The sequence below is a fragment of the Nannospalax galili genome, unplaced genomic scaffold (assembly GCF_000622305.1).
Source record: "Nannospalax galili isolate Female #2095 unplaced genomic scaffold, S.galili_v1.0 scaffold891, whole genome shotgun sequence".
Lineage (NCBI taxonomy): Eukaryota > Metazoa > Chordata > Mammalia > Rodentia > Spalacidae > Nannospalax > Nannospalax galili.
This window is the reverse complement of record NW_008330576.1, coordinates 166,347-188,821: the sequence shown is the minus strand read 5'-3', so window position 1 is coordinate 188,821 and position 22,475 is coordinate 166,347. Positions and strand designations below refer to the sequence as shown.

Below are 22,475 nucleotides of genomic sequence, written 5' to 3'. Positions count from 1 at the left end.
AAAAAAAAAAAAAAAAAAAAAAAGAAAACAACAACAACAAAAAAAGTAGTAGTAAAATATAAAGCGGCTTGAAGTACAAGATATCTCTTTAATCTTTCACAGCGTTGGTAAAATTGCATCATGATAGCAAACACTTGATGTCTCTAAATCTCTCTCTAAAATTTTCCCTCCTTTCAGATCATAAAAATTATATAAAATATAAGCCAGGTATTGTGGTACACACCTGAGATTATCTAAAAAAATACATAGAAATATATCAAATAAAATATAAGGGTGGGAGAGTTTTGAATTAATTTACTTTGTAATTCCAAAATCCTTTTTTTTCCATTTTCACATGTGCATGTATGTAGTATGCATTTTTGCATGTATTAGAGTTTATGTGCACATGTGCAAAAGTGCGTGTAGAAGTCCGAGTTTCATAACAGGAATCATCCTCAGTCACTCTTCTACCTTTTTTATTGAGGCGAGGTCTCTTAATCAAACTCAGAGCTTGCTGATATGGCTAGTCTTGCCAGCCAGGCTGTATTTATGTGGGTTCTGGGGATCTGAACTCGTTTTCAAGCTTACATGGCAAGTGCTTTAACCATTGAGCCATCTCCCCAGCTCCAATCCTTTATTAAAATTGTATTTATGCCAGGTGTGGTAGCATATGCCTTTAATCCAAGGATTCAGAAGACAAAGGCAGGCAGGTATCTGTGAATTTGAGGCCAGGCTGGTCTACATATAGAGTTTCAGGATAGCCAGGGCTACATAATGAGACCCCCACCTCAATAAAAGAAAAAAACAAAAAATGTTATTTATTATTGTTATGTGTGTCTTTATATGTGTGCACATGCATACATGATTAGGGTGGGGAGTGTATGTGCCACAGGTGTGTGTGGAGATCAGAGGACAACTTTGTGGAGTTTCTTCTTCCACTTTTATGTGGGTTCTGGGGGATCCAACTCAGATTACTGGGCTTGTGTAGCAAGTGCCTTTACCACTGAGCCATCATGCTGGCTCAGTTGCTTCTTTCTGTTGTTGTTTGGGGAGCTTTTGTTTGTCTCACTCTATAATCCAGGCTATCCTTGAATTTAGAGCATTTCTCCCACTATAAGCCTCCTGAGTACTGGGATTATAGGTGTCAGCCACAGCCTGGCAACAGAGTTTGCTTTCTTTCTTTTTTGGTATTGCTGGGATCCACCCGAAGGCCTTCTGCATGCTAAGCGAGTGCTCTTCCACAGCTCCAGCTGTTTTTTAATTTCTTTGAGACAAGGTCCTGCTCTGTAGTCCAGGCTGGTCTGGGACTCATAATCTTCCTGTCTTAGACTCCTATGCTAATATTATATTTTGTAATTCTATTTATCACCTGAGCAAACATGGTTATAACTGTCATAGCCTGTATATTAATCAGAGAGGTTTTTTTTGTTTTTTTTTTTTAATATAGACTTTGTCCTGAAAATTCTCCCTTTTTGGAAAAGAAAGAATTATATGAAGCTCACCCTTGGTTTGAATTTTTAGTTCAATGTCGACAAGTTTCCAGTAACTTAACAGGTATGGATATACTATATTAAATAAAAACTGCTCTTTAGATAAGCAGTGATTCTACTGAGTGGTATTTAACTCGTCAACTCTTTTTTTTTTATAATTTATGTGTATGAGTATATTGCCTGCATGTGTATAAGTGCACCCATATTGTGCAATGCCTACAGAGGTCTGAAGGCATTAGATCCCTTAGAACTGGAGTTGGGGATGGTTGGTAGTCGCCATGTGGGTGCTGGGAATTGAACCCGGGTCCTCTGTAAGGTCCTCTGCAGTCAGTATTAACCCCTGAGCCAGCTCTGTAGCCCTTAACTTGTCGACTCTTTAAATAAATATTTGCCTATAGTCAAATTTCTGAGTATAATCAGGCTCATACTTATGAAATAGAAAATAGAAAATGTTAGCCTCTTGCCTGCCAAGGAAAGTCAGAGTTGGAAGTAAGAACTTGTACAGTTCATTCTTCTCCCTGCTTGTGCCTTGTGGTAGATGCCCCTGCTTCAGTGATTCTATTGGTCCTTCACAGGCTGTGTTCCTGCTCTGGGGTAGATTAACAGCCTTTCTTTACAAGGAAGCCATCTGTCTTCTATGTGCATGCTCTAAATCTTCTATTTGTTTACTGATTTGTTTTGTAATACTGGATGTTTAGCCTAGGGTCTCTCAAATGCTAAGAACATGATCTGTCATTAAACTACACCCACAAATCCTTCAGTCAGGAGCTCTAAATGGAAAGAAAAGAAACTGGTGTACATGTGGAATTTTTGGGTCCTCAGTGAGGGAGCTGCTGAAATAGTCTGTTCAGTTACATCAGACAGAAAAGCCTGTTACCCTTAAGCATTTTCTTTTCTTTTAAATATTTATTACTATTTTTGTGTGTGTGCATAAGTGTATTGCCTGCATATAGGTAGGTGTACCCATGTTGTAAAATGCTCACAGAGATGAGAAGAAGGTGTCTGATTTTTGTTGCTCACTTTTGGTGCTCGTTACAAAGTAACACGTGTTCATTGTCTTTCTGTTTTTTTGATCAACAAGATGATACCTCCATAGGTAGACAGCCCAGGCAGATAGGAAGATAAGCACTCATAGTTAACGACTGATAATACTTTACAATGTTTCATTCCAGTTATTTTCCTTGTACTTTCTTTTCATTTTTCATGCCCAGTCTATTGCAGTTTTTTTTTTTTTTTTTTTTTTTTTTTTTTTTTTTTTTGGTCTTTTTGAGACAGGGTCTCCCTGTATCCCCAGCTGGCCTGGAACTCACTGTGTAGACCAGGCTGGCCTTGAACTCACAGAGATCCGCCTGCCTCTGGCTCCCAAGTGCTGAGATTACAGTTGTGTACCACCACACCCGGCCCTGCACTCTATTCGTCCAACAACTCCCTGTTGAGCCCCTGCTTTGTGATATACAACTGTTAGTGCTGAGAGCAGGACACAGAGCGTCTGTGTTTTTGTGTACTACTTTTTTGGATAATAAGAATTTCCCTGTATCCTTAGAGACAATGATCGTCTTAAATGTTAGCATAATATTTCATTCAGTGGATAGGCCCTCACTCAATTTACTGTTCTCATTTTTTGACAATAAGCTTGTTTTTCTTTTTTTTTTCCTATGAAGAATAATAGTCTTAAATATATTTTAACATAAGATGTTTACCCATGTTTCAGCTTAATTCTTTTGTACAGAAAGGTTTCTGGATGCAAAAATTACTGAATGAAAGGCTGTTGATTTTCAGGGTCTTACTGTCAGGCCCACCGCTGTTCAGTGGGGTTTTACCATTGTCCTGGGTTCTAGTCATCCTGACCAACTCCAACACTTGATGATGATTTTTATTTTTTTATTTTTGATCTTTTTGAGACAGGGTCTCCCTGTAGACCAGGCTGGCCACAGAGATCTACCTGCTTCTGCCTCCCGAGTGCTGGGATTAAAGGTGTGTGCCACCACACCCGGCTAATGATGATTTTAAATTACTCTGATATAGATGACGTGGCATCTAATTAAGTTTCCTTATTGCTACTGAGCTGTGTGTGTATATGGGCTAAGCGTTTATATTTCTTTCTTTGTAAGCTGGTTATTTCTTTTGTCCATAGGGCATTACTTCTTAAAATTGTCATTTGTTTAATTTTTCTTGCTGACTGGTTATTACCTTTTAGTTTTCTTGGTTTGAGATCTTTGAGGTTTTCCTTTCTCCACCATATCCCTTTTGTTGCTTTTAAACTTTGGAGATCCCTCTTACTGTGGATAGAGTTAAAAGTTACTTTTTTTTTTCTCAGAATTATGTGTCTCTTAATTTTGTTATTTATCCCTTTTAAGGAGAACAACAACAACAACATATTCTTTTATTTTCCAGATCCCAAACTGATCTTCCAAGCTAGTCTTGCAAATGCTCAGATTTTGATTCCCACCAATCAGGCCAGTGTAAGCAGCATGCTCTTGGAAGGCCATACCCTCCTGGCCCTTGCTACTACAGTGTATGCTCCTGGGGGCATCAGCCAGGTATGGACAGCAGTTGTACATACTGTAGCAAACTAGGATTGATTTTAAATTCAGCACAAGTAATCTGGATTGTCTAAGTTTCAGTTGATACTAAAGTACAACCATTTTCAAGTATTTCATCAGACTAACGAACATGAAATGAATTTTTAAATCCTGTATTCTAAGCCAAAAGATAACTAATGCATGAACAGAGGTTCTTTAACCCTTTAGTACGTTTTCTACAATTCCAGGATGGAACTGGGCTCTGACTACTTCTGGGAGTATGTGTATTTTAGATTTGTGGCTTGGGAATACTTCTTTGCTTCTTTTAGAAAAGTTTTTTAAAAGCATAGTTTTCAGCTTCCCACGTAAACTCCTTTGAGGAACCTCATGTGCTTGGTCAGGGGTAAGAATTCTGTCAAATGTCTCATCTTGGTTTCTTTTTTAAAATTTTTAAAGTTTTTTTGAGACAGGGTCTCCTTGTAGCCTCAGCTGTCCTGGAACTCACTATGTAGACCAGGCTGGCCTTGAACTCACAGAGATCCATCTACCTCTGCCTCCTGAATGCTGGGACTAAAGGTGTGCACCACCACCCCCGGCCTTTATTTTTATTTTATGTATATGAGTGTATTGTTTACATGTATTTAAGTGTACCTGTGTCATGCAGTGCCCACAGAGGTTAGAAGAGGGTGTCATAACCCCTGGAATTGGAGTTACAGATGGTTGTTAGCTGCCATGTGGGTGCTGGGAACTGAACCCGGGTCTTCTGTAAGAGCAGCCAGTGCTTTTACCTGCTGAGCCATCTCTCCAGCCCACATCTTAGTAGTTTCTTACTGATGGTAATTATGTCACTTAGGTTGTTGCATTGTACTTCTATGACTAAGTTACTCTTTCTTATGTTTTTAATCATCTGTTAGAGACAGTTATAGAATAATTTCACAGCTGAGAAGGTGGAAACCAGGAATTATCCACTCTGATAACACTGATTTATTTATTTTTTTGAGTCAGGGTATGCCTGTACTTTATAGCCCAGGCTGGCCTGTAACTCCCTATGTAGCCCAGGCTGGCCTTGAATTAATGACCTTTCCTATCTCAGCCTCCCAAGTGCTGGGATTATAGGTGTGCTACCATCATCTTTTAAAAAGTATTAATAATGTTTAAGTATTATAAGCATAGTAATCATGCCATTTTTTTTTCAAACAACATACAGTTTAAAAACAACTAATCTAACTCATCCTTATTTTTCAGGAAACTAAGCCTACTATTAAGTCCAAAGTCACACAGTCAGTCTTAAAATCAGATGACCACTTCTACCAATGCTATTTTCATTAGGAGTCTTATTTTCTAGTACCTAGGTTTTTTGTTTTTGTTTTTGTTTTTGTTTAGTCTTTTTTGAGACAGGGTTTCCCTGTAGCCCCTGCTGTCCTGGAACTCACTATGTAGACCAGGCTGGCCTTGAACTCACAGAGATCTGCCTGCCTCTGCTTCCCAAGTGCTGGGATTAAAGGCGTGCACCACCGCTCCCTGCCCTTAACTAGTTTTTAAACCTAAAATATTGACTATTAAACATTGCATATGTAATTTATCTTCACAGGTTATTCAGAATAAAGAAAATGAGAGCTGCTTGAAAAAAGTGGATTCCCAACTGTTGAAGATGGCCTTAACTCCTTACCCAAAGCTAAAAACTGCTCTCTTCCCACAGTACACTGCTCCTAGCATTCTGCCATCCGATGTTACACTCTACCACCTCATTCAGGTGCTATATTTAGGGAACTGGTTTTTATGTATAGGAGTCAGAGTTCTGCCAGGAAAACAGAAGACCCTCTACCTCCTTTAGGTGGCAGGCATTCAGCCACTTAAATAAGGGATTGCTTACAGGTGGCAAAGAAGAATGGAATTGTGGACCAATACCCAGAAAAATGAAATATAAGCCAGTCATTTTGCTTCCGTTTAAAGGGGATTCACAGACTCCCCGAAGCCTTTTGGGTTCTCAGTTGGGGACATAATTTGGCCATTTCTCAGTTCAAAAGTCTTTCCTTTTTCCCCTCTCATTGCACATATTTTTATAGTATCTCTAGTCCAACACAAGTTTTATAATTCTATAAAGGTATGAAACCTCTCATACTCTATTGTGAACAATTCTTTACTAATCCTGTTCAAAAGTGTGGTCCACAGATGTACTAGTCTGAGAATTGCCTATTTCTGGAATGCCATGAAATCAGGATCCTTTGCCAGAGTGTAAGTCTGTCATGTCAGCACTTGCACTCTTTAGATTGGTCGGCCTCTTCTGTGAGGAGATTCCTGAAGGCGGTGTTATGCTAGGTTTACCTTCTGGTGCAGGGTCTTAGGCTTTGAAGACCAGCACTCTCTATAGTACTGGTATAAACTACAAGTTTGAATTCCAAACTGGCTTGCTTTTTTGTTTATTTTAGTTGTTGAGTAAGGGTCTCTCTATTCTCCAGATTGGGTTCAAGGTAGTACTCTGCCTGCCTCAGTGTCTCCAGTGCTTGGGTCACAGGTATACACCACCATTATGCTTCTAAAGCTCTTTGAATCAGCTTCAAACATAAGTCGCCTCAGGTTGTTTTTTTGTTGTTTCCGTCTTGACTTAATGTGATTTTGTTTCTTTGTTTTTTGAAATAAGATCCTATGTAGCTCATGATAGCCTCAAACTCACTCTGTAGCCTAGGATGGTCTTGAACTTCTGATCTTCTGGCCTCTACTGCCTAAGTGTTGAGATTATAGGTGTGCAGCTGGCTACTGATGTATATATTTTTTGAGCCAGCATCTTGCTATATTTCCCAGGTTGGTTTCTACCTCCTGGGCCCAAGTGATCCTTTTGTCTCAGCCTCCCAAGAGCTGGCCCTACAGTTAGCTCTTTGTGGATTTGTGTGTGTATATATTTGTGTATAAATGTATGGGTATGTATTCACATGCATAACCATGTGTGTACAAGTATGCATGTGTGTCTGTGTATATGGAGGGAGGGATCAACCTTGGGCATTATTCCTCAGGAACCATCCACCTTGTTTTTGAGTCCGGGTCTCTCATTTGGTCTGGAACTTACCAACTAGAGTTAGCTGGCCAGCAAGCCCCAGAGATCCTGCCTGTCTTTACCTCCCCAGCGCTGGGATTACAAGTGCATGCCAGTGTGCCCTGCTTTTTTATGTCAGTTCTAGAGATAGAACTCAGGTCCTCATGCTTACACAGCAAGTACTTACTGATCTATTTCCGCAATCTCTGATACAATTTTTTACTGTTTTTATCATAAAATTATTCCTTCCTAGTAGACTACAAATCCTTTTAAAGCTCCACTTTTCCTTAGGCATTGAATCCTGATTCCGTAGTTCTGCTTTTCCCTCTATTACATTATTTCCTGTATCACTCTTCATAGACTTTGCCAAGTCTTTGGACTGACAAAACCCAAATGCCACTCTTCCCTTCTGCCACCCTTTTCTGACTGACTTCACCTTAGCCTCCATTTTCCTTTGTCTAGTTGGTCATCACAGGCCTTCACCCATTGTTGTGTTCATCTTGTTCTTTCCCTCTCAACCCATAAGTTATCTGCCATGTTTATGTGGTAACAGTTTCTAGCCTTTTAGCCTTCTTGATTCCTAAAGCACATCTTTTTATATATATATATATTTTTTTTTTTATTTATAGCCAGCTGTATAGCTCAGTTAGTTAATGTCATGCTAATAAAAAAAAAATTCTTTTTTTGGTCTTTTTGAGACAGGGTCTCCCTGTAGTCCCAGCTGGTCTAGAACTCGCTATATAGACCAGGCTGGCCTTGAACCACAGAGATCCACCTGCCTCTGCCTCCTGAGTACTGGGATTTAAGCATGCACCACCGTGCCCGGTGCTAATAAAATATTTATTATTTTTATTTTATGTGTATGAGTGTATTGCCTGCATGTGTGTAAGTGCACCCATGTCATGCAATACCCAAGGAGGTCAGAAGGGGTCAGATCCCCTATAGATGGTTGTTAACCACCTTGTGCGTGCTGGGAATCAAACCCAGGTCCTCTGCAAGAGCAGTCAGTGCTCTTAACCACTGAGCCATCTCCCCAGCCCCAATTCCTAAAGCATTTCTAAAGGCCATCTTACATTATAATCAGTGCTGTTTCTGCAGAATGAATAGACTTTGTGGATGAATTTTGAAGTGAGGAGTCTTTAAAAGGAGTATTATTGTCATTTGTTTTTATGTTTTGAGACAGAGTCTCCCATAGCCCCAGGTGGCCTGGAAGTCAATATGGAGACCAGGCTGACTTTGATCTCATAGAGATCTGCCTGCCTCTCCTTCCTCTGCTGGGGAGTATGTGCCACCACACCTGGCCATAGCTTTCATTTTTTTATTAAAATAAAATTTGTTTTAATAGCTGGGCTGGCAAGATAGCTCAATGTGTAAAAGTAGTTGCCGATAAGCCTACAACTGAATTCAGTCAGTTCCCAGGACTTACATGGTAGAAGAGAGAACCAATTCCTGCAGGTTGTCATCTGACCTCCGTACATATGCGTGTGCATGTGCTCACTCATACATACACACATAATAAATAAAATTTTAAAATAGAAGCCTTATAGTCATTTCTGGCTTTTGTTTGTGTTTAAAGAATTTGTTTAGAGAAGTAAAATTTAATTTTATTTGGACACCAGAGATTAGTTAGGGCCTTGCATATGCTGAGTATGTATTCTACTACAGTCATACCCTACCCTGGGGTAACCTTTTACATTGCCCTGGGGAAAATAAACAAATTGCCTCAGTAGCCCTTTATGTAATTTGTTTCAGTGTATTAGGATCAATGAGCTTTTGAGTCTGATTGACTTTTCCTCTTTTTCAGTCCTTGTCACCCTTTGATCCCAGCAGATTGTTTGGCTGGCAGTCTGCCAACACACTAGCAATAGGAGGTAAGTTAATATGGATTCTACTTGCTTAGTAAGCATTTTGGTTGTATTGAGGGTAGATGTTTTCATATATAAAGTTAATCCATTTTTTTCAGTGCTTTCTAGTTTAAAAAAAAAAATAAAAGCACATTCCAATGAAAGAACTTTCCAGGAGACTAATTGAAAATATTCTAAGTTTAAAAGTCAGTGTGTTAGGTTAGTGCTGCGCTTGCTAGGAAATGGAAAATATACCCATCTGTTTATATTTCTTCTTTCCAAAAATCCCTGTTTGCGATATAGTATCATAAAAGTTATATGCATTGGTATTGTCAGTAAATAAATTCTAGCTCTGTCTTGTAATAACTGTTTGACCTTGAGCATGTGATTTAACCTTCAATTTCCTACAAAATAAAGCTAATAACATACCCACCTCATACATTACTATAAGAATCAAAGAATACAGAGTTTTTTAGTTCTTTTGGTTTATTTGTTTTGTTTTTGAGACAGGGTCTCATGTAGCCCAGGCTAGCCTCAAACCTGCTTTGTAGTTCAAATTGACCCTGAACACCTCCTGCCTCTGCCTCCCTAATGCTGCAGTTACAGAGATTTCCTCCACACCTGGTTTTGTGGTGTTGGGGATGGTGCCCAGGGCTTCAAGCATGCTAGACGCGCACTCTACCAACTGAGCTCCACCCCAGCTCTGAGACAAGCTCTCTCACTCACATACTACATGCCAGGTATACACACATTGCCCTCTTGAGACCCTGAGAATTTTTGTGAAATTTTAAACACTCAGCTTTTCTGTTTCTTCCTTACCTTTATATTTAGGGTTAGCCTTTAATATCATGTTACCTGTGATGCCACTGCCTCTGTTACTCTTACATTAAAATTAAAACTGTCTGTGTTCAGTAGAAGTACCTAAAAATATTTGGCATATAGCCAGATGCATGACAAATGTACAGACTGCCTAAAAGTGAATTTTTGATCAAGTGCTCTACTGCTTGGTATATGGTAAAATGTATTTTCTACTGGATTGATGGCACATACCTTTAATTCAGGAGGCAGATGCACATGGATCTCTATGAAATCAAAGCCAGTCTGGCCTGCATAGGGAATTCTAAGCCAGCTGAGGCTACAGGGAGACCCTGTCTCAAAAAAACTAAAAACAACAACAACCAAATTCTAATGTTTCTCTTTTATAAATTCAAATTTTGATATATTGAGTTTACCTAGTTCTCAGAGTCCAGTACTGTGTTAAACCTTCAGTAGATGTTCAATAAATACATGTTGAATGTTTAAAAAGTAGCATTTATTGAATTATGAAATGAAAATACCCATTCTAATTTTGCTAGCAGAGATTTTGTAACTAAAACATTGCCATTGTGAAGCTAAAAGATCATCACCGCCAGGCGTGGTGGCGCAAGCTTTTAATCCCAGCACTCAGGAGGCAGAGGCAGGTGGATCTCTGTAAGTTCAAGGCCGGCCTGGTCTACATAGTGAGTTCCAGGACAGCAGGGGCTACAGGGAGACCCTGTCTCAAAAAGACCAAAAAAAAAAAAAAAAAAAGGAAAAAACAAAAAAAAATAAAATAAAAAAAAAAAAAAAAAAAAAAAGGAAAAAAAGAAAACAAATAAAATTACAAGTAGGTGCAGAGTTTTTAAGCAGCTTCTGAAGTATACATCTTTGTATAAGATGAGGACTGCCTTTGTATGCTGAAATTAAACAAAAACTGTTTTGCAAGATTCAGAGTGTCACAAAGTATACAGCAAAGCAACATGCTGCTAGCCACCACTTTTTCCACTGAGGAGCTAAGCACATGCAGTTCTGAGGTGCAGAGGATTAATTCTGCTTTGCCTCCCCGCAGACGCATCCAGTCATCTTCCACATTTCTCCAGCCCTGACTTGGTGAATAAATATGCTGTAATGGAACGTCTGAATTTTGCGTATTACTTACATCATGGACGCCCATCATTTGCTTTTGCTACTTTTCTGGTCCAAGAATTAATCAAGAGTAAGACTCCCAAGCAGCTGTAAGTATTTAGAGCGTAATTTCTACTGTCAAAAAAAAAAGCACATATATATCTTATTGATACTTGTTTTTTGAGACAGCATCTCCCTGTAGCCCCAGCTGGCCTGTGTCACTGTGTAGACCAGGCTGGCCTCCATCTCACAAAGATCTGCCTTGCCTCTGCTTCACAAGTGTTGGGACTAAAGGTGTGCAGCACACCTGGCTGGCTTGTTGATAGATTTATGAAAGTAGTGGAAGCACAGGTCTTTAATAGTGATTTTATTTGACGGTGATCACCTTGTTTTCACTTGTGCTTTTCTTTGTGCCTCAAGTTTTTGGCACTTATAGTGTGTGATATTTGTTAATGGGGAAGAGGTAAAAATATTCATCTCAAAAGACAGATATATTTTTAAATTATATGAGTGTCTGAAGTGTCAGCACTTTCTCAGAGGAATTCTGTAATGAAAAGTGAATTTTATATTTATGATCATCCTTTTTTTTAGTTTTAAAAATTCTTTTTGTTGGGTCTCACTGTTGCTCCAGCTGGCCTGGAACTCACTATGTTGACCAGGCTGGCCACAAACTCACAGAGATCTGCCTGCCCCTGCCTCCCAAGTGCTGAGATAAAGCGTGTGCCACCATGCCTGGCAATGATCTTCCTTTTATAATTCACTTTTATACAGAATTGGGAGAATTGTCTGATATAACTGGTAGCTTATTACATATTTTTTGGTTTTATAATTAACAAGGTAATGTATTCTTATGGTCAAATAGTAAAGTACAGAAAGGTGAAAGTGAAAGACAGAAGTCCAGCTCTCCCATTCTAAATAGTTAACGTGGTTGACAATATCTTGTACATCTTGCTAGTAAATTTTCTACGCATATAAAATCTATATGAGTCCTTTAAAATGTCCTTTAAGATGTCAACCTTTTAAGTGGTATTTTCTTCATAGTTTGTGTTTATACTTGATTAGGTCTCAAGTTGTCAGTGTGTTTGAATCCTTCATGTCTTCGGAAGCAAGAGAAATTTGGACTATGAATAGCTGCTTTAAGAGAATGTAAAAGTAGGCCAGCAAGATGGCTCGGTGGGTAAAGGTAATTGCTGCCAAGTCTGACAACCTGAGTTCAATTCCTGGGGCCCTCAGGGTGGTGTGGTGGGGCGCCTCAGGACTGACCATAACTATGCCATGTTATAAGCAGGCCCAGTAATTAAAGTTAGAGGCAGTTAGTTCAAATGTGGTAGTGGAAAAGTTTGACCCAGCTTTACCAAGGTGTGGGTTTGACAACAGGTTGACGTGTACCTGGTTGCTCCTACTGACAGCAGGTTTATGGCTTCTGTACTTTTTACTTGGCTTGCTCTTACAGAATAGAAATTGTCCTCTTACAGAAGAGATATTGTTGGGGGGGGGTTTCCACCCCTAAGCTTGGGAACTTTTTACCCCTGGATGTGGTTTTTCTGTATAAAAGCTTACCCTAAAGATGGTGTGGGGCTGCACTTGGGACCCAATTGCCCAGTGTAGTTGTTGGCCTGGCCATAAAGACTTTTAGCAGTTTCCTGGATCTGAGTGGTCTTCTCTGGTGAGACAAACCTTGTAACAGTGGAAAGAGAATCGACTCCCACAAGTTGTCCTCTGACCTCCATTTTGGCACCATGATTACAAATGGCCCCCAGATAAATAAGTAGATAGGTAGGTAGATAGATAGATAGATAGATAGATAGATAGATAGATAGATAGATAGATAGATGATAGATAGATAGATAGATAGATAGATAGATAGATAGATAGATAGATAAGTCACTGGGGGGGGGATGCTACAGCTGATACCATGTTTGCTGCATCTGCTTTTGATTATTTGCAGTGTTGAGCTTTGATAGCTTAAACATGGACTTTACCATACACATTATAGCACTGAAAACCAATCTCAGCAGTTCAGTGGTTATGGAGGAAGTGGAAGGCTCTGCAGCAAGCTGTACACCAACTTCTTTCAGCAAGGCCTCCAGGTATAATGTAGCCAAAGCAGCCACCACTCAGTGATGCATACACCAGGCAGATTTGCCAGACCACTTAGGTTTGTACTCCAGCTACACCTCAACCATTCCATGGAAACAGCCTTTAAGATGAGCCACTTTTCTGAGAAGAGTTAGGTGTCACTTTTGACCACATCTGGGAAAGAAAAAAATCAAAGGAACCAAAAAACCAGTAACATTGCTACATCATGAAAATGAGCAATTGACTGTACAGTGAATGGAACTGGTGTGGTTTGTGTTCTGGTGCCCTTGGAACTACATTGTTACTGGCAGGCAAAATCTGGTTTGGCTGCGTATATGGAGTCCTATGCATGTCCCTGGATATCTAGGAATGTTTGTTCATTAAGTTTAATGAGGATGGTGGGTGTCTCATTTGGTCCTGGGGCAGGTGTCCCAGGACCTCCCACAGTGCTGCTTTCTAGCTCTGCAAGTGATACTTTGCAAGGAATGGTAGGAATTCACTCACTGCTGGGATGATTGGATGGTGTGGTTTTTCTGTTTCCAAGCATATAGTGCCTTGTAATACCATATCTTGGCACTTTGTTCAGTGGTCTTTGCTCTTTTGAACTAAATTTATCTGCTATGTGGACATCAGTGGGTCAAACTGGCAAAAAGGACCTTGAACTCTTAAAATTGAACCAGCAATCTACAGTGCAACTTATGCTGATATCTAGTAGATTTGGAGCAGTGGAAGTGAACATGTCATTTATTCATTTTTCTAGAACAGTTGAATGCTATATGGATTGCCCTAAAGTGCGACTATATTAAATGGTTGTGTTTATACAAATAGATGTACTGTTTCTTTTCCTGATCCTGCAACCTTGAAGAACAACTTTTTTTTGGTCTTTTTGAGACAGGGTCTCCCTGTAGCCCCAGCTGCCCTGGAACTTACTATGTAGACCAGACTGGCCTTGAGCTCACAGAGATCTGCCTGCCTGTGCCTCTGGGATTAAAGGTGTGTACCACCACACCAGGATGAAATGGCTCAACTTTTAAGAGCATTGGCTGAACTTGCAGAGGACCTGGGTTCAGTTTCCAGCATCTGCATGGCAGCTAACAGTTGTCTGTAGCTCCAGTTTCAGGAGATCAGACACTCTCTTCTGGCATCTGCAGGCGTTACAAGTATGGATGCACTTACATTCATTCATGCAGGTGAAGCACTCATACACATAAAATAAATACATATTGCTAGGCATGGTGGTGCATGCCTTTAATCCCAGCACTCAGGAAGCAAAGGCAGTGGATCTCTCTGAGATCCAGGCCAGCCTAGTTTATAGGTCTATAGCAAATTACAGGCCAGCTGGGGCTACAGGGAGACCCTGTCTCGAAAAGACTAACTAATTAACTAATTAATTAATTTAAAAATACATTAAAAATTAAAACCAAGCATGGTGGCACACAATTCTTTAATCCAAGCACTTGGGAGGTGGAAGCAGGTCGATTTCTGTGAGATCAAGGCTAGCTTGGTCTACATAAAGAGTTCCAGGGTAGCCAGGGCTACATAGTGAGACCCTGTCTCAGAACAATTTTTTAAAATCACAATGCAATTTTTGAGTGTATACTTGAAAAATTTGACATTCTTATAAATTATGTATGAAATAAGAGATCTGAGCAGTTCACAGTCTATTGCGGACATGGAAAGCAAGCAGCTGTTTAGGCCTGTGTTATCTCAGTCTAGACTGCCCACATCAATACTTAGTTCATACATGTCTGTCTCTGCCTCTCTCAGGAGATAGAAAATAGCTAGTTTTTCGTGAGAAAAATAGTTAAACTTTCACAATTTCAATATTATAGTTATGAATGTGTAGTGCATTTGATGTCTATTAAAATGTTCCCAATTAAAAAAAAATTTTTTTTCAAAGAATGTAAATCTAGGGGCTGGAGAGATGGCTTAGCAGTTAAGAGCACTGGCTGCTCTTGCAGAGGACCTGGGCTCAGTTCCCAGCACCCAAGTGTCTGCTAACAGCTGTCCATAACTCCAGTTCCAGGTGATCCAACACCCTATAAAAATAATAAATAAAATTATTTTTTAATTTTATTGAATTTTTGTGTATTTCATACATAAAAATCATCTTTATACCCCCTTCCCCTTTGGCACCCTCCCATAACCTCCCCTCCCCCCACTGGAGTTCATACATTCTGTCATTTGTGTTAAGGCCTATCATATAAAGTCAGTTTCCCCAGATGTCTCTCAGTGAAAGTTCATCCTCTGGGATCTAGTCAGCCTATCTAGAGTCCCTCCCTTTAAGAAGATGAGCTCTTTCTCACCCAGCAGTAATCAGGTGCCAACAATTATTCAACTAAGATTGGGGCCTGCTGTCCTTTTCCACAGTTCTGTGCTGGGCTTTTGTCTGCTTGAGTTTGCATGGGTCTTGTGCATGCTGACACCATTGCTGTAGGTTCCTATGAGAAGGGTCCCAGACACCTGTAGGACTATTTCCGTATGGTCCTGCACCTCCTCCTTGGCCCTTACAATCTTTCAGTCCCCTCTTCTGCAATGGTCCCTGAGCCCTGGGTGGGTGGATTTTAATATAGGAGTCCTGTCCAAGGACCCACACTCTGCAGACTTTTATTCTCTGCATTTTGGCCATTTGTGACCTTTGGCATTCTTGGCCCTCTGTTGCATGAGGGAGCTTCATTGATGAGAGGTGAAAGATGTGTTAGTGTTCTCTTCATCCTTTGTTCTATGATTCATAAACCTTAGGTGTAGAGGTTGCATCCTAGATGTGCCACATAGGTTTGGGCAGTTCACAGACAATCTCTATGTGTCATGAGTTGTGGAACTCTAAATTTCTCTGTCTCTTGAAAAAGAAGCTTCTTTGATGTGCGGTGACTAGGATACATGTCTATAAATTTAAGGATCTATATTTTTCACATAGTAAGAAATTACATTTTTCTAGAGATGTGAGAGGCTTGGAGTTTTCTCTAAGATCTATGACCTCTCCAGCTATGTGCATTTGGCTAGGTTTACAGTACCACACGTGAGTTTCCTCCCACTGAGTGGGCTTTAAGTCTAATTTGGTAGCTGTTGGTTACCCTCAAGATAAAAATGCCACTATTGCACCAATGTCATTTGCTGTGCTGGTCACTGATGTGGTTTTTAGGCCTTGAAACTGGGGTTGGACCATCCATTGACGTTTTTCCCTTAGCAATTTGCATAGTGCTCTCCAAAGCTATGAGAGCTAGCCTTCAGGGGCGGTGACTTCCAGGTCAGTCCCAGTTCCGTTGCTCCAAATCCTGTGTCCGAAGTATGTCCTATCTTCAGCAATAAGGTTTTATCTTTAAGTTCTGGGAGGAAATCAAGAACTGTGGCAACAGCCTGTATAATTTTGGGGGTCTCTTGGGCTACCCTGGCCAGCAACTCAAAGGAAGGTTTCTCCTGTCTGGCACTGTTTCTTGTTATGTAGTCTTCAGCTATACCCACGGACTCATGTAGGGTTATTGTATGTATAATTTTTCAGGTTTTTGGACTAATACAATTCCCTCTTTTTTTTATACTAGCTAGACTATATTATGGATATAATATAGACTATTTATGGATCCTCTTTCTCTCCCTGTCTTATTCTCCCTTCCTCCCCTCCCCATTTAAAGTGTCCCCATTTTCCCCATTTCTCCTTTGATAGTTTTTGTAGTATAAGTAAAATGTTTTTAAAAGAATGTAAATCTAAGGATATGGGGACTGTAATGACAGAAGGTAATTTAAAAAGCTACGTGGAACCCAGATGAATGTGTCCAAAAGAGGAGAGAGGAAGCAAAGATCAGATTTCGGCCATTCCATTTATCAGTTATATAATTCTATTTCCTTTTCCTGGTGGGAAACAATTTTTTAGAATCCTGTGTGTTGCATATATGTGTGTGTGCTCATGCCTAGGTGGGTACACATGGCATGGTACACATGTGGAGGTCAAGAGACAATCTTGGGTGTTGGTCTTCACCTTCTACCTTGAGGCAGGGTCTCTTGTTTGCTGCTGTGCACTCCAGACCAGCTGGCCCATGAGCCTCCACAGATTCTCCTGTCTTTGCTTCCCATCTCACTGTAGGGGCACAAGGGAGATGTGTACTATTGCATCAGATTTTTAAATTTTTTATTACATTTTGTTTATTTTCGTGTGTTTGGGTATGTACATGCCTCGGCACTCATGGAAGTCAGAGGACACCAGTGGGAGTCGGTTCTCTCAACCATGTGGGTCCTGGGGATCAAATGCAGGTTGTCAAGTTTGGCGGCAAGTGCCTTTACCCACAGACACATCTTGGTGGCCTCCCTTCATCTGGCTTAGAGTTTTGGGGATTTAAACTCAGGTCCTCACACTTGTGCAGCAAGTGCTTTACCCACTGAACTGTCACTCCACCCATGTGCTGATGTGATCTTTCTCTTTCAGGATCCAGCAAGTAGGCAAGGAAGCCTACATCCTGGGGCTCTCGTCCTTCCACATTCCTTCAGTAGGAGCTGCTTGTGTCTGCTTCCTAGAATTGCTCGGCCTTGGCAGCCTCAAGCTCAGAGTTGACATGAAAGTGGCCAATACAATTTTCGAGTACAGGTGTAGAAATGAAGATGCTCAGTCCAGCTTTATCCGAGACTCTCTAGGTATAGTACCTTCTTATATGGCCTGTTTGGTTTTGAGGCGAGCTGGCGGCTAAGCCTAAGGTATTGTATTACGAGCAGTTGGGAGGGAAACAGCTGCTTTCCTTTTGTTGCACAGTTGGTGTTCTGTGTCGCCTCTTTTTAGAGGCTACTTTAATTGGGTTTAAATGTCCCTGAACCCCATTATTCAAACAGAAATGCCCAGGTCCTGGCCTTTTCTCTGGAGCACATGCACATATACACTCTCTTCTTGTTGGTTTTGATTTGTTGGGTTTCAGGGGTTTTTTTGTTTTGTTTTTTAACATGGGGTCTCATTTGTTTTATGTTGCTCAGGCTGAGCTCAAGCTTCTGAACTCAAGCCGTCTGCCTGCCTCAGCCTCCCTAATAGCTGGGACTACACTTGTGTGCCACTGTGCCCCTCTTACTTTGTTTGTTTCTATTTCTTATAGCTGAAAAGTTGTCTAGGCTGGCCAATGGTGATAAGGCAGCCATGGAAGAATTGCTTGTTCTTCTGGAAGAAGGCACGTGGAACAGCATTCAGCAGCAGGACATAAAGAGGTTTGTACACTGCAGTCCCAGCCTCTTCTCTAGTGAACCTTATGGTGCCAACTTGTTTTGGCCTAATCTTTCTCCCAGTACCTTGATCTTTTCTTTAAAATCCCCCTTATTCACCCAGCATATAGCAGATACAATGTAAATGGTCAATGCATCTTACCCATAGCACTTCAGAGGGAATCACCAGGAGATGGAAAGGAAATGTGTTTCTTCCTTTGCCCTGCGAGTCAGAGAAATCTTTCAGATGTTATGTGTTGAAATAAGTGCAGATGATGTTACTAGTTTTAAGTCACGTCCTTACTTTCTTCCCTCCTCTTGTATGTATCCTTATGTCAGCTGATAATAGAAGCCAAAGTGACAGTCCTCCAAAGCATACTCATGCTCATTCCTTTAGGCTCTGCCCTTGAGCTGTGTGGGAACATGCTCTCCCTCCTGTCACTCTATTTGCAATAACATTGTGCTTGTCCTGCTTGTAGTGGGAACTGTGCCCTCCCCCTAGCAAGAAGGTGCAGGTACCTGCCAGGACTCTGAACTCTGTAGTGCTATACACAGGGAGCTAAGCATAAGGGATTGTTTCTCAGATCTCTGAAGGATGCTGTGTAGCCATAGAACACTGTACTGTGGGATGAATTGGAGGATGAATGAATTGTACCAGTGCCAAGAAATCTGTTCTGCATTATAGGCAAGAGGGTTTTTTCCAAAGGTAATCTAATACATATTATGTGTTTAAAAGCTTTATTAGGACTGGAGAGCTGGCTTAGCACTCAGCAGTACTGGCTGCTCTTACAGAGGATCTGGGCTTGGTTCCTGGTACCCGACATGGCAGCTATCAGCCATCTGTAACTCCAGTTCCAGGGGATTCAATGCCCTCTTCTGGACTCTGCAGGCATCACAAAACACTGACACTCTTACAGGCAGGCAAAACACTCATACACATAAAATAAAGGTGTGTGATAGCACACACCTTTAATCCCAGGCCTGGTCTACATATTGAGTTCCAGGCCAGCCAAGGCTACATAATGTGACCCTGTTTAAAAAGACTAATAATAGGGTACTGGAGAGATGGGTGCTGGGAATTGAACCTGGGTCCTCTGCAAAAGCAGCCACTGCTTTTAACCGCTGAGCCATCTCTGCAGCCTCTTATTTGTTGTTTGTTTTTTTTTTTTTAAAGAGAATACAGTGTGGTTAATTTATTTAATTTTTACTAACTTCCATTTCAAACTAGAGCTATATTTTAATAAGATCTTTTTCTCTCCTACCCTATCCTTAACTCTAATTATAGGTTATCCAATGAATCTGGCAGCCAGTGGACGTTAGTGGTACAGTTCTGCACACTCCACAGTATGAAACTGAGCATGTCTTACCTTCGAGAATGTGCCAGAGCAAATGATTGGCTACAGTTCATAACTCACAGCCAGCTCCATAGCTACCACCCAGAGGAGGTAAGCCATGGTGGAAAGTGGCACACTTCTCAGAACCACGCTCTTGGCACTGTAGCAGGCTTCTGTCTGGTTGGACAGTGACTTTTGCTGAGTTCATTAGTCTGGCATCAGGCAGTGGGTTCATTGTGAATACTAAAGTGCAGAAATGTTTCTGTGATCCCAGGTTGAATACAAAAACGCACTCAAAAGTGACAACCAAATGAGGTGGCTTAGGCCTGTAATCTCAGTACTGGGGAGGCTGAGGAGGCAGGATCGCAAGACCTAGACCAGCATGTTATAAACAAAAAGGTCAGATAACTTTGGAAAGTTATATGGTTGCTTCTGACACAGTTCCAGCTGAGAAGGAATAATTTTTCCTGTGCTTTTTTGTAATATACTTAGTCGAACTAAAAAGGAGAGTTGAGTATATTTAGCCATCTGCTTTAAAATATATTTGTCGGCCTCCCCCGGTCCAAACTCTGCTGCCAACAGGAGACCATTGCGTGCCCGTCCCCATCTCAGAAGGTCAGGGCGAGGAGAGAGACTGATGGGGCGAGAGGGGCCTCGGGCAGCGGCCAGTACTGTGGGAAGAAAACACCTGGGAGGCTGTGTCAGTGGACAACTTGTTTATTATGGCAGAAGCAGAGGTTTATATAGGAAAGTTTCATGGGCAAAGAGGTGGGGTTGGTTTTCTGGCAGGCGGGGAGGGAAGGGGCTTCTAAGGCTACGTCCGTGGCCTTTGTCCTGTCCTCCAGTCACATGATCTACAAGAGACCTGGTTAGGATTAAAGGATTAGAGGCCTAACAGTTTTGCTTGGGGGTTGTTGGGTAAGAGACAGTGTATCTAAAAGAGCAGGCCAGTTTCCTGCCATTCTCACTAGGAGGTCTCCAGCCTGGCTATGCTCTACATTCTAGGCATTCCTGACTTATTCCAACGTATATTTTTAATTGAATTTTTACAATTTTCTTTTTGGTCTTTTTGAGACAGGATCTGTCTGTAGTCCCAGCTGGCCTGGAACTCAGAGAGATCTGCCTGCCTCAGCCTCCCAAGTGCTGAGAGTAAAGGCATGGACCACCATGCCCAGCGTGTCCTCAAATTTGTGTCCATCCATGGGAGCCTGGTTAACCTACCCATACTCACACCTTTGAAATAGACTCTCTGCCCCTCCCAGGAGCCATGGGTTGCCAAATTTTCCTTAGGTAGGGTTGGGGTTTCTTACCCACTTCCCTGTGTCTATGCTGGGATTTTTTCTGGTTTGAGCTTGCGTGGGATTTGTGCGTGCTGTCACCATTGCTATGAGACCATCTGCTTTCTAGGTGAAATCTCTTCTTCAGTACTTCAGTCCAGTCCTTCAAAGCCACTTAAAGCTAGCTTTTGAGAACTTGCCATCAGTATCCAGCTCTAGAACAGACAGTGAGCAAGTCTTCACGATTCCCCAGGAACTCCAGAAAAATGAAGAGATGGCTGATTTCTTTGAAATTCTCCACCGATGCTCAGAGGAGTCAGACTCTTGGCTCTGGCTCCTGGCTGAGGCAGTGAAACAGCAGGCTCCTATCCTCAGCATCCTGGCCTCATGTCTCCAGGTGAGGGGCACGAAAAGCTTGAATTAGGGAACCAGAAAGCTATAAAAATGCAGAGAGAGGCCAGGCGTTGTGGCACATGCCTTTAATCCCAGCACTTGGGAGGCAAAGGCAGGCTGATCTCTGTAAGATCAAGGCCAGCCTGGTCTGCATAAGGTTCCAGGGCTACAAGGAGACTGTCTCAAACAAGTGATTGTTGCTTTTGCAGAAAACCGGAGTTCAGTTTCCAGCACCCACATGGGGTATCTTATAATTACCTATAGCTCTAGCTCTAGGGGATCCAATGTCCTCATCTGGCCTCTATGGTCACCTGAACCTTGTGTGCATGCACACATAGACACATATACATAAAAAAGTTTCAGAGCTGGGCATGGTGGTGCATAGCTTTAATCCTTGTACTTGGGAGGCAGAGGCAGGTGGATCTCTGTGAGTTCGAGGCCAGCCTGGTCTACATAGAAGTTCCAGGCCAGCTGGGTCTACAGGGTGACCCTGTCTCAAAAAGACCAAAAAAAGTTTCAAAAGAGATGAGGGGAGGGGAGAGAGAAAGCTAGGAGAGCCAGGATAAAATGCCAGTAATCAGAAGTGAGTGATGATGATTGTTTTTTCAGCACATTTTCAAGGTCACTGAAGCTGTTTGTACTTCTGCAGCATGATTGTCTAGGAGGGTTACAGTTTCTCTACCTTCAGTGACCACAGGTGGTCAGGGCTTTGGTTCCTGGTTGGCAGTCACAGGAGCGCTTTTATGGACAGATGCCCACTGCTTCTTTAGTACCTTGTTTGGGAAAGGGGGATTTTGATGTAGTCCCTTTAATCAGCAGATTAGTGGAACATAGTTCCCCTCTCTCTTGGCCTTTTGACCTGTCACACTCTCCATGACAGTTTATAATAGTCCCTAGCTTATTCATCAGAGCTTGTCATATTTGGAAGCTTTCAAGCTATTTTAGCTAATTAAGAAAGGGGCTCCTTCTAAACAGGAAACACCCACCTAGCATTTGTACATTTGTAGTAACCCAGCCCAGTTCTTCTGTTTTCAAAGTTTCTTATCCAATGGCAGGGTGCCAGTGCTATTCCCTGTCTCTGTGTTTGGATTGTCACTTCTGTGGAGGACAGCATTGCAGCTGAAGCGATGGGTCACATTCAGGTCTCAATAGAGGACCATACATGGGACCTTGGGGACCTTTCCATCATCTGGAGAACTTTGCTAACAAAGCAGAAGAGCAGCACTCTCATCCAAGGGTTCCAACTTTTCTTTAAGGTACTCACATCCAGTTTTTCCCAGGGCTTAAAAGAAGTTTCTTCAGCATCCCCCTCATTGGCTTTTTCTTATTTTCATACCTGAAGGTTTTTTTTTTTTTTAAGTCAACAGCAGATGATAATGGTAATACAAATACCATTTGTGCGTGTGTGCGTGCGTGCGTGTGTGTGTGTGT

At 41.4% G+C, this 22,475-nt stretch overlaps 1 protein-coding gene across 5 annotated transcripts in view; it reads left to right on the top strand.

The window, feature by feature from the left end:
- Positions 1-22,475, top strand: part of Spg11 (SPG11 vesicle trafficking associated, spatacsin) — a 90,583-nt gene that overhangs the window by 42,662 nt on the left and 25,446 nt on the right. For 4 of the 5 annotated variants that reach the window (XR_003846437.1, XM_008849137.3, XM_029554120.1 and 1 more), the window contains 10 exons: positions 1,427-1,533; positions 3,864-4,009; positions 5,583-5,744; positions 8,827-8,893; positions 10,734-10,899; positions 17,286-17,491; positions 17,938-18,046; positions 19,326-19,485; positions 20,782-21,048; positions 22,100-22,300. Coding sequence is in view for 4 of the 5 variants with exons in the window: in XM_008849137.3 (XP_008847359.1) it covers positions 1,427-1,533; positions 3,864-4,009; positions 5,583-5,744; positions 8,827-8,893; positions 10,734-10,899; positions 17,286-17,491; positions 17,938-18,046; positions 19,326-19,485; positions 20,782-21,048; positions 22,100-22,300 (1,591 nt within the window). In the remaining variant the exon portion in view is untranslated. The remainder of the gene's footprint in view (positions 1-1,426; positions 1,534-3,863; positions 4,010-5,582; positions 5,745-8,826; positions 8,894-10,733; positions 10,900-17,285; positions 17,492-17,937; positions 18,047-19,325; positions 19,486-20,781; positions 21,049-22,099; positions 22,301-22,475) is intronic. The other variant, XM_017802309.2, reaches the window with a different exon arrangement.